Below are 12268 nucleotides of genomic sequence, written 5' to 3' on the forward strand. Positions count from 1 at the left end.
CACCACCACCACCCGCACCACCACCACCCGCACCACCGCCACTTCTGCTATTACCCGCAGAGCGCCTTCCTGCCGCCGCCCGACGGCCGGGCCCAGCCCAAAGCGACGCTCCGCCACCCGGAGGGGCCCAAGCGGAGAACAGGTGCGGGGCGGGGGGCGGCGGGCGCGACCTTCGCGGGGCGGCGGCGGCGGCGGGGCCTTCGTCCTCGTCCTCCTCCTCCTCCTCCGCCGCCGCCTCCCCCGGCCCGGCTGGAAGCTTCTCCGCCGCGCTGGGGCCGCTTCCTGTCCGCCATGTTGGAGCGGCGGTGCTGGCGGGGCTGTGCGCGCTGTGCTACGGCAACTCGCTGCGGGGCGAGTTCGTGCACGACGACGTCTGGGCCATCGTCAACAACCCCGACGTGCGGGCGGCCGCCCCCGTGGCCGCCGCTTTCGCCAACGACTTCTGGGGCAAGCGGATGGCGGAGAACACCAGCCACAAGTCCTACCGGCCCCTCTGCGTCCTCACCTTCAAGTAAGTGCCCGGAGCCGGGTGATGCCGCAGCTCTCGACGGCTGCACCCCGGCCCGGCGGCGCGCGAACAGGTGTCTGCGGGCGGCCGGGGGGGGACCGAGCGCTCGGGGAAGCGCCTCGAAGTGAGAGGTGCGCGGAGCGAGTTCCCCCGAAGTTCTTCCTCCTGCTCAGCCCTCTGCTTTATCCCCAGTACTTCGCTCCGCGGTTGGGTGAGCGTGCCGGGAAGTTGCCCGGTGCCGTTCCGAAGCGGAGCCGTGGCGGCTCCCCGCTTAGCCGCTCCCCTCGGACACGGCGCTCTCCGCGTCCCCCCCGCGGTCCCCGAGCGGAGTCTCCGCTCTGCGGGGAGAGAAAGAGAGGTCGGGCAGCAGCAAAGCTCTGACGGTTCCTTCGCTGAATCCCAGAAGGAAAACCGAGAGACTCTCGTCCTCTCGGGGGAGAACGTGTAGATCGGCGCGGTCACCGGTCCGTCGCTTCGCCAGCTTTGGCGTTAGCTTGTTCTCTGTTTGCCGTCCTCTGACGTAACACAAATGATGGCGAATGTTTACTGCGTTTTAGTATTTAAAAATGTTTGAGTGCTTGGTGGGGGAGCTGCACGGAAGAGCTGATGTAGCGGGTGATGCCGAGCACAGCAGTCCCGGTGGTCAGCAGTCGGTCACTGTGCATTGCGAACCTAAGGCGGGCGTAAGGAGCAAACTCTGTAGGCAGCACTAAGTGTGCCAGGAGGAGGTGGTGGTTAGGACCTGCTGAGTAACTGTCCATTCACATACCTGATATTTATAAATATAACATCTCACAAATTCTCAGAAAATAGTGCCTTTCTGGAGGGCAAGAACAGTTCGGGGGAATCCAGCATCCTTGTGCCATAAAGACAGGCTTGGAGCTGAGAGCAGTCGGTATCAGCTATTTGGGAACCGTGACTGGGTGGAATATACCCCATAAAACAAAAATGAATAGTGCAGATGCCCACGAGCTGAGTTGTTCGGGACAGACTATGTGTTCTTGAGGCAGTTCTAAGCAGGTTTCTGGAGAGTATGAAGGGCTTGGAGGCAGCCCCGGGCAGAGCCAGCTCAGTGCACACGGAGTGCCTCCTCCTTTAGGTGTTCAGCCAAACTGTTGCTCAGCTGGGGAGCCCTCCGGTGGATTCATTACTCCCACAGCACATCTGCGGGTAAAACAAGAGGTGAGCAAACCTCCACGCATGGCCACGCGGTAACGGTGCTAGGCTCAGCTGCCTAGATCGGGTTGCAGAGTTGAGGTTAAGTTATGCTAATTAGCAAAGAATCTTCAACTTTAATAATGGAATGGAAACTGAGTACTTTAGATCACATTTATATATCTTGACTGAACTGGCTTACCCTTTGCTATTTGAAGGAAGAAGGGGGAAAAGGGGAAAAAAAGGATGAAGCACTGTCCCATCTGCTCCTTTTTGGAAACCAGTGAGATAGATTTTCTGAGCAAGACTTCATCTTTAAGTGCGTATAATAACTGTACAGCCAAAGCCTAGGGTCAAAGGCACAGTCATTTGTTCACTGGTTGGCACTGCATTTGGAATAAGGAAGGAATCATTTATCTTCACTGGCTGCAGGGGAAGGCTATTTCCAGTGTCCCAGATACCCTTCCAGCTTTCCGCATTCTGCTCACTCCCTCTCTCTCAGTTGGGTGCCAGAGGCAGATGTTAAGATCTGAGTGGAGCAGATCCTCCGTACCCAGTGCTCCCAAGCAGGGTGCAGTGAGGGCGTTCTGCCAGATGATGCTTAGCTGTGGCCGAGCTGCACACTGCTTGCCCTGGTGTCCTGCCCAGCACCACCTTGCTGGTTTTGCCCCGTTCTCCTGCAGGAGAAGAAAGACTTCACCCTGCTGGTTGTTAAACTCTCAACCCAAATGTTCTTTTAACAAAATTGAAATGAATAGCAGCATGGTTCTCTGCACCTTCCTGTGGTCATTTTCACCTGGAAGACTTGCATGCCTACAGATCTGTCAGTACGCAGATGCTTTTGTCTCCATCTCTTTTCTGTCCTTTGCAGCTGTGAAAGTTGAAGGACTCATGATGCTCCGTGGACTTGTCATTTAATGGAGCATATCCTTCATATATACTACATATTCGTGAAATGATCTCAATTAAAAGAATTTATCACTGCTCTGTCAAAAAAAATCTTGACACTGCTGAAATCTTGTAATGGTGGTTCAGCACCCTTCACTTATTGGAAATCCTAAATGGCAGTCCTAATTCTAGCAGATTAATGCTCTGGAGCCTAACAGTGAAAAGAGCTGGAGTATTTGACACTGTTCGCACTGGATCTGTCAGAATGAATGACGAGGGGAAAATATGAGTGGCCTGTGTTACTAGAACTGCTCAGCAAAACTTAAAAATATTTCACAGAACCACTATGTTTTCTTTTTGTCTGCATCTGGGTTAACATCAGAAGAAGAAAAAGCCTGCATGTGAACTGTTGAATTAAATATTGTTTACTTTGTGTCTTTGAACTTCCCTCACCTTTTCTTCTGACTTCAATAGAGGAAAGAAGTGTTGAAACTGGTTGGTTCAGAGACATTCCTGCTGTGCTTGGGTACCTGCTGGGTGACAGGTCTAGCATCTGCAGAGGAGTTGATATGATAGGCAGTGGTTTTGCTGTTTTGCCATTGTGCACATCTGCAGGTGTATGAGCAGCTGAAACTCTGTCTGGGCGTCTCTTGATGCTGTTTGTTGCCATCTTGGTTCTGGCCAGCTGCTGCCCCCTGTACCAACCGCCAGGTGCCAGGAGCTGCTGAGGCCTTTCCCATCCCTCGGTGCCACCCTGCGGTGAGAGGAGGGGACACCCTCCCCCCTTGTTCTTCTGTGCCCAGCACTGAGCAAAGGCAGTGCCCACAGCCTGCTCCAGGTTGCTGTGTACATTCTTCCCATCCAAACCCAAGTCCTCTGCTTCTCCAAAGGAACAGCTGCATCTGTAGCTTCTCTGACACTGCCTGGAGACTGCAAGAAGCTTGGGCCTTTCCACAGAGCAGCTCAATGAACACCGCCCTCATTCCTGCCCAGAGATGTTTACGTGCAGCTATTTTCTTCTCCAAGAAGCAATTCAATATACTTATTTTTAAAGAAGGTCGCTTTTTGAACTTGAGGTATACTATTTCTTGGTGCCTTCCATATAAAATGTTAAGATGAAGGTGGGGAACAGAAGAACTGCCGGCTGTATAATTCACTCAGGAGTTTATATTGAAACTGAGTGCTTTCTGTCTTGTACCTTGGCTCCACTAGCAGAAGTTTGGTGAGACATTTATTCCCTCTGTAGCACTTACATTATTTCTTGGTTCTGGTGATTTTGCAAAATATTTCTCAACTGTTGAAGCAGAAGGTGAAATTCTCAGTACTACCTCCCCTCTCTGTTCTTGTTTTTCAAATCTCTGTTTAGATGGGTGTTTCTGTGATGAAAATCTAAGAGGTGATTTGATGTAGTCAGCAACACAGCAGACTTTGCCTCAAGGTGTGTGGTAGAAGGAGATGATGAGAACAAATATTTATTTTTTTCTTTTAAATCCAAATGCCAAAATGTAAAGCCTCTCAATCACATCAGCCACCTAGTTTTCTAGGCGCCTGAGCAGAGGCCCAGGAGAAGTGGAAGCCCACCTGGTCTCTTTGATGGTAGGGGGTGGAGTGTTTCCCACACAGCAGAAATCAAGTGTCAGTGAGGGAGGTGCCACAAGACCACAAGTAACAGCTCACTGGAAGCAAAAGGCTGATAGAAAAGATAGTGGCTGGTTAAGGCTATGTAGCTGTTACAGAAATTCAGGAGGATGAAGCTGGCTGGAGGACTGCAGGAGATAACCTGATCTTCCTTGAAGGAGATTGATGTCATAGTTCACTGGAAATGAGCTTGGATCCATGCAGGGTAAGAGCGCTCCCTCCAGCTGCTGCTTGGGCTGTTTGGGTCTGGAAGGAGGACCTGGGAGAGATAAGTCATTGAGAGGAACTAAATGGTCCCACTGGAAAAGACATAGGCACACGGTTGGAATGAACTGTCTCACTAGTGCTCTGACAGTAAAAATGGAAAAAAAAAAAGAAGAACCATCCCATGCTCACTTGCTGACAGCAGAATGGATGACCCACTAGCTCTGTGTGCAGAGGCTGTTGATTGGTGATAGCTTGGGTAGTGTGCATGCCTAGGGAATAAATGGGATCCTTCAGCTACAGTTCACACAGTGCAGGCACTGTGAGCCTAATATGAGACTACCGATGGCTTTAGATCAAACTAACTTGGGTTAGATGTAAATATGCAGCCAAATAGAGAATTAATTCAATAAGTCACTGCCAACCTTCTGATCTATCTAGTTGCATTCAGCTGATCCTTCTGTTTTTTCAGCTGTATCAGTGGTGTGAGTTTCAAGGACAGTCAGCTTAGTTAAAACAACCACAGGAAGAAAAAAAGATTTTAAATTTTATTTGTTCTTCCTTAATGGTTTATTACATTTTGATATCACACAGTAATATAGCAAGCTATAGTGTGTCAGGTTAAATATGCATTGCACAAGCATTTTCTTTACTCCGTGTATCTATATTAAAGCAATATCACAATGCTTAAGATTATGTCAGTATTTCTCCTATACAGCTTGGTCTAGCTTTTCTACCCTCACTATGGCAGTCATTCTCCATACACTGATACTGTGATGCATGCCATGAAATCAATACAGTACTGGTATAGCTGCAATGGGCTAAAGCTTTAAGAGAGGCGAGGTTAGTGAGGAGTGGCACTGCTTGGATTAGATGGGTTGTGTTGTAGTTGCAGTATATGGGTACGCTTCTAGATGTGCATGCCTTTCTTCTGACCAAAAGGGGACCACGTGGCTGCCATTTTAGATTTGGGGAAGAGTATGTGTGCCTCAAAGCTTGTCTTTTTTCCAACTCTGGAGTTGCTCATATGAAGCTGATTTACAGATTTTTTTTTCTGCCCATCACATTGAGTGTAATTACTGTTTAGAAATAGGAGGATTGAGCTGGAACCAAGCAGGGAATGTAGCAGCATGTCCAAATTTTTTTTTTTTTTTGGTTGTAGGAGCGGGCTGTGCTCCTCTGGGAGCTGGCAAGGTTGCTTGGACTCCGTGGGAGGAGGCCAGGTGGCTGCTCATGAAGCCCAGTGCTTAGGGAGGGCCTCAGAGCCCGCAGGGCTGTGGAAAGGCCGGGAGCTGCAGGGCGGTGCTGGAGCCTGTGGCCTGGCAGTGGGGAGCCCTGTACGGCCTCATGGGTGCCCAAACCTCATGGGTGCCTGCACTCTGCTGAGCCAGTGGCCAGGCCCAAAGTGAGGATCTGCCCTCATGTGCATGAGGGGCCGCGGGAGCTGCGCACGATCTGTGTTTGCCTTCTGTCTGGTTGCAAAATCTTCTCTGTGGCTAAAACTCGTAACAAAGCTTGTTTCTCTCTTGAGTCGAAAAGGCTTTTCTTTGGAGGGGGAGCATTCTCAAAAAGGCCCAGGCAAGTTCTGCGCAAAGATGTGGCTGATGTGAATCCAGTCACATCTGTGTTTGCTGCTTTTGTCATTGCTGTTTTGCCTGTGTGACACCTACTGATTCCCAGAGACTTTCTCTCATCCGGCGTCCTTTTCCTTTTGCGCCAGTGTCACTCTTAATTTTCTTTTATTTCCTTTTACCTAAAAGGCTCAGCTTTGGACCTGCCTTCTTCCTCACAGGAGCATCGCTGTCAGTGCTGTTTAGAGTCCACAAAAATGAAGAGCTCTGGCTGCCGCTGGTTAGCTGAGGGCATTTCTTGGTGTTTGCTTGCTGTGTTTCCGACTGCTTTCCTGGGCTTTTTCCTTTATTGTCTCTCAGAGTTAAAAGAGCGTTGCTCTGTTTTCATATGCTAAACTCAGTTTTCTGTTCAGTTCAGTATGAATTTGAGTGGCATCTCCTATGGTCTGCAGCTTGAGCTGAAAGATTTCCAAACTTGCTTCAAGTTTGATGGAAAAAGTTTTGCATGCCGTTTGAAATGTGCTCATAATTTCAGACTAGGTTTCCACTAGTGCCGTTTTCTCTTCTTGATGTCCGACTGTCCTAACTTTGTTCTGGAATACCTTGTCTTTTATGCTCACGGCACTTGGAAGGAGACTGCTGGTGCAAAAACATCCAAGTCACTCGTCCCTACCACTATCAAATGCGTGTTACTCTCTAGCTATACTTCTGGAAAACAGCGTGGATGTGCACAGCATCGCAAACTGCTGTATGTATTGCACTACTATCTGATATGGGGTGGTGAAGAGTTTTGCGAGATGTTTATTTCTTTCTCTGAATTGCTGTTGCAGATATGATGGTTATGGGCAGCTTTTAAGACAAACTCTTATTTGTTCAAAGTCTTGATAAAATGACATCAGGTCAGTCTGTAAATTGCGAGTCTAGCTTTTTCCTTGACTGTTCGTGCAGACGAATGTAAAGCCAGGTGAATGGTTTATTCAGTATTCTTAGTGTAGGAATGACTGCCAAACCACGCTTTCTAGTGTAGCACTAGGAATTTTTGCTTAACGTATTTGCCACTGCCAAGGTGCTGTTGCTTCTCAGTCTAATTGTGATTCCTGTTTTCTTTTGCTAACCCAGCTGGAAAGCAATAACCTGCTTTGAATGCCAGCACTTAACTGATCCTCTTGCAAGTGGTGGCTTTGCTCTGAGGAAACTGGTCTCACTTGGGAATTGATACGGTGTCTGTCTTCTCACCCATCCTCTTATAGAAAATAATGTAAAAAAAACATTTAAGCCTTACTGTCTATTTAATTCCAAGGCGTTGCAGTGTGCTATGAAAGTTTACCAGCACAAAGTACTGCTGTGCCAGGAGCTCTGCTGCACTTGTGCTGGCTGTCCTATGAACACTGCTGCAAATGGAACTGATTTTCTTTTTTACTGCTGCAGGTTTTTCTTAATCTTTGAGCTGTTTCCACACGGAACTTCAGCCATTGTTGCCACTGATGCAGCTGCACTGTTTCTGGAGTACAGATGCTCATTTTCCTGGCATGCTGTAGATGCATCCCTGGCGATTATGAGACTTCACTGCACACTGAAATTGTGAATTAGTTTACATAAAGTTTGTCATATACATCACACAAACCTAAAAGGAAAGGAAGATCACATGAAACTTAATCCATCCTTGTATGCTAGATTAACTCATAAATCTGCATGTGAGCCTTCTTCTGTAAAAACTGTGGGGGTTTTATGAGGTGTGGGATGCTCTGAGGATTTCCATTAAGCATTACTTGCTATAACAAATTACCATTATTATTCTGTGCATTTCTATTTCATAACATGTTGTGGTTTTTGTTAGTCTGCTGAAAATAATAAAACAGTTTAAACTAAACAAGAGCTGCTCAGGGATAATAACAAAGTCTATAAAAAGAGAAACTCTCCAATTATGGTTTACAGTATTATTAAATCATAAGCGGTCTTAAAAAGGTTGAATGAGTCTTTGTTTGTGCAAGTGGGTAAAAACTGCTATATTACAGCCCAAGGCGATTATCTACATAGATTGCTCTGAAAGTAATGCCTCTGGATTTGTTTCCATGGAAACTACAACAGATACAAAGAGCACAATAACACTACTTGATAGAGCGGAATCCCAGCTACAGAATGCTATTTTTCAACATAGTTATCACCATTAGTTGTGCATTTTCACCAGTGATGATCAAGCATGAATTGCTTTCCCAAGGATGAGTATCCCTGCCCGACTTCTCTAGGGTACAAGTAGGTGCCTCGGCTGGAGTGTAGCATGGCATGCAGTCTGCTCTGTGGACCTCTAACGAGCGGTGTCTCTGGAAATCCCTTTCTGAGAGCACAGCTCTGTAGATCCTTTTCTTAAAGTGGACAGAGGGGGAGAGGAAAAGCTGCCGTTGGTTGCGAGGCTGGCTGTGCCAGAACCAACCCACATATGCTGGAAAACTTGGACACAAAGGCTGGTGCATACATGCCAGTGTGGACTGGGTGAGGAGTAGTGCTGGGACTTCTGTAATGAATGTTTCCCTTGGTGATGTCTTGGTTGATGCTATACTAGAAGATACCTGACAGTGTCATCTGGCTTCCTTGGTATATGTGCTGCTTTTTCTTTCACTCCCCCTGGACCTTTTGAGGGCCTTTGCATTTGAACTGCTTTTCACCAGTTCTCAGGAGGATTCGCACACCCTTTGCCTGCAGGAACTCTTCCAGCAGAGATGTTGAGGCAGTGCCAATTTCTCCTTCCCTGAGTGTTTCACAGGGAGTTCCCCTCAGGAAAGACCTCCTTATATGAGATGGTGGTGTCTCCCTTCTCAAGTGTGTTCACTTGCTTTACTTGGCCCTCTATCTTTGTAGTACTATTTGCAAATATCTTTCTGGTCTGGTAGAAGCAGTCATCTCACAAAGTTTGGCCAGCTCATGTGGTCTCTCAGCTGTGTGCTCTACCAAGGCTGTAGCATATATCTTAACAGCTGTACTTTAGCTCAGTCAGATGTTGTGCTCTTCATGCACATCTTTCAGCCCGTACAATGCTGCAAGTTAGCAATGATAGTAATAGTGTTGGGCTTGGGGCTGGCAAGTTTAAAAATAAAAATAAAAAGCACATATCCCTTTTTTTGTGCTGGTTTAAATACGGAAGTATAGGGGCTATCCCCTTCCATTCCCATGCCCAGATATTGCTCTGCAGTGGGGCAAATGTGGCTTTCTGTAGTAGGCTGCCTTTTTCCCCATGGTTGGTTGAGTGTACAGGGGAACTTTTACAAAGTTCTTGTGGATTGGATTAGAGCTGTGTGAATCCCCAAATCCGCTCGCCCATTTGATATTCAATAAAGTCAGCTACTGCTAACATTTCAAAATCATTCTGCGGGGATTGTTTAGGGACAAAAGAATGTTTCCTTTTTTGCCATGTGGCCTAATTTCTTATGACAAAGAGCTTTGTAGCAAAAACACTGCTGTGAATATAGTACCTGCATGCCACTGCATTTTATGTTCATTGGCCACCAAAGATGCTATTCAAAACATACAGCGAGGCATGCTTGCACCCAGATTTTGCTGTTTAATCACAGGCTTAACTGAATAGCGTGGTGCTGTTATGTTTGTGCATTGTTCTGCTTCTATGTTGTTTTTGTTTTGTTTTAATTCTTATTTAAAGAATACACAAGGGAATAACCAAGCTGTGAGGCTGATGCTTTAACATAGCTGTTTTCAAGAACTTAGGTGAGGTAATTTTCAACTTAGTTAATTTTCAGCTTTTAGACCTGCTGTTTGCCCCCAAAACAGGTGTGAAGAGCACCCCTGCCTTTGGGGTAGGGGATGTGATGGAGAGGGAAGATTGTCCCCTGTGAGGTTTTGCCTCTCTTGCCAATAGACTTGCTCTGCAGAGTGGGAGAAGTGATCAAACACCTCCTGTGCAGGAGAGTGAAAGATTTACCGAGAGTGCTGTTGGATATTGGATCTTCTAGTGATTGGTCCTCACATCTCAGCCAAATAAATCATAGAATTCTTTGAGTAGGAAGGGCCAATGAAAGGTCATCTAGTCCAACTCCACTGCAAGTAACAGGGACAGCAACAGCTAGAGCTAAATAAACAGGAATCCTTCTCTTTTGGTACAGGGTTTGTCCGTGTTGTCTGATAACTAGAAACTGAGCACTTTTCCCCACTGTCCTCACCTGCCCTCATCTGCTTTGGCAATGGTATTTCTGGAGAAGACACAATTGGACATGGTTTTTAGGGGGAGCTGTGCTCCATCAGGCTGATTGACAGCCAGCAATAATTCCTGTATCTGAAGAACTGGTCCTGCAAGTGGTCCCTGCCTCTATGCGCATCTGCAGGTGTATGAGCGGGAATGTTGCTTAGGCTGCTGCCTCCACTCCTTCTGGGCAGGCTGGCCCCTAGGCTGGTGGGTTCACATGGTTGCAGTGTATTTGCAGCTGAAACTCTGTCTGGGTATCTCTTGCTGCTGTTTGTTGCCATCTTCATGGACCTTCATGCTGAACCTCAGCCATTCTTCCTGTCCAAACCCAAGTCCTCTGCTTCTCCAAAGGAACAGCTGCGTCTGTAGCTTCTCTGACACTGCCTGGAGACTGTAAGGAGCTTGGGGCTGTCCACAGAGCAGCTCAGTGGACACTGGTCTCAGTCCTGCCCTCTTCCTCAAGGCTCACCTGGAGGCTGCAGGGAGCTCAGGGCCATCTGCTGGGCTCCTCCTGTTGTCCTGGTGCAGCAGCACGGAGGACGCATTCCCAGTCTTGCCCTCTTTGTCCACCTGGAGGTCGCAGGGAGCTTAGGCCCATCCTCTGGGTTCCTCCTGTTGTCCCCAGCACAGCATCTCATAGGACCCCAGTCCCAGTTCAGGTCCCTCCCTTTTCCTCAGAGCTTGGGGAAGAAGAGGTGAGAGGTCTTGGGGAAGGATGAGAATGGGAGACAGGGCAGGAAGGGTGAAGGGAGCAGCAGCTGGTGCAGGGGCTTTCTGGCAGATGATGCCATTTCAGTGCTGAGATGCAAATCGAGAGCCCTGGTGCGCCGCCAATGAATGTGGTGACTTGTGTCGCCTGGCAAGCATGATGTTATAGTGCTTGCCTTGCCTAGGTGGAGATGGATCCATGTCCATTGGTTCTTCCTCCAGAGGCAGATCCTCCTCCATGGGCTCGACGTCGCCTTCAGGAGGATCAGCATCCATTGGCTTGGGTTCCCTGCTGCTCCCCTGAAGCCTGAGCTTCTTTGGTGGAGGAGGATCCATCCTCCTCCACTGAGGCAGGAAAGAAAGCTCTATGTAAGCCGCTTCTTGTGCCAGAAGATGGCCACAAGTCGCAGGTCAGTTACTGACTGGGGTTCTGTTGTCAGAGTCCCTGTATTTATAGCGGTTGGCAGATAGCTGGCTCGTAACATCATAAAGCCATGGCAGGTGTGACCCTAAGGATGTCCCATGACAACCGAGACATGGCTGTGTCGGGCCATGTTGCTATGGCCTGACAGTCTCCCTGCTTGCCACTAGTGGGATTCTGCAGGGCTCCGTTTTCAAACAAGTTCTCTTCAGTAATTTTATTGTTCATCTGGAAGCTATATGAAGTAAATTTGTGGATGATGCTAAACTGGGAGGAGTGTTTCTACACTCCCTTGAGTGTAGAAAGGCATTGCACCTAAATCTTGACAAATTCAAGGGTGGTTGCCATCTGCATGAAGAAGAGCAAGTGCTGGATTCTGCACCAGGGATAGGACAACCCTGGATCTATGTACAGACCAAGGGATGAGAGGCTGGAGAGCAGCTCCAGGAAAGGGATCTGTGGGTTCTGGTTGGCTGCAAGTTCATTCTGAGCCAGCAGTGTGCCCTGGAACCAAAAAGGCTGACAGAGTCCTGGGATGCATCCGGGCCAGCACTGCCACCGGGTGAGGCAAGGAGTTGTCCCATTCGGCTCTGTGCTGTGCAGCCTCACCTCGAGCACTGGGTGCATTTTGGGTGCCACAACGTAAGAAGGACATAAAACTATGAGAGAGTGCCCAAAGGAGGGCTACGAAGATGAAGAAGGGTTTGGAGGGCAAGATGTGTGAGGAGCAGCTGAGGGCCCTGGGTTTGCGCAGCCCGGAGCAGAGTTGCTGAGGGGAGGCCTCATGGCAGTTGCAGCTCCTCAAAGGGAAAGGAGGGGCAGTGCTGAGCTCTGCTCTCCGTGTTAGCGACAGGGCCCGAGGGAACAGCATGGAGCTGTGTCGGGGCGGGGGCAGGTGGAGGTTAGGGACAGGTTCTGCACCAGAGTTTGGCATGGAACAGGCTGCCCAGGGCACTGGGCACTCCTGTAGCCTTGCAGTAGCT

The 12268-nt window shown here is 48.6% G+C and overlaps 1 protein-coding gene across 1 annotated transcript in view; it reads left to right on the plus strand.

The window, feature by feature from the left end:
* The window catches only part of TMTC1 (transmembrane and tetratricopeptide repeat containing 1), a gene marked incomplete at its 5' end in the record, with an annotated part of 152534 nt that continues 140268 nt past the window's right edge, over positions 3-12268 (plus strand). Inside the window, one exon of the mRNA XM_021395874.1 lies at positions 3-511. Coding sequence (XP_021251549.1) covers positions 3-511 — 509 coding nt within the window. The remainder of the gene's footprint in view (positions 512-12268) is intronic.

The sequence above is a fragment of the Numida meleagris genome, chromosome 1, assembly GCF_002078875.1.
Source record: "Numida meleagris isolate 19003 breed g44 Domestic line chromosome 1, NumMel1.0, whole genome shotgun sequence".
Lineage (NCBI taxonomy): Eukaryota > Metazoa > Chordata > Aves > Galliformes > Numididae > Numida > Numida meleagris.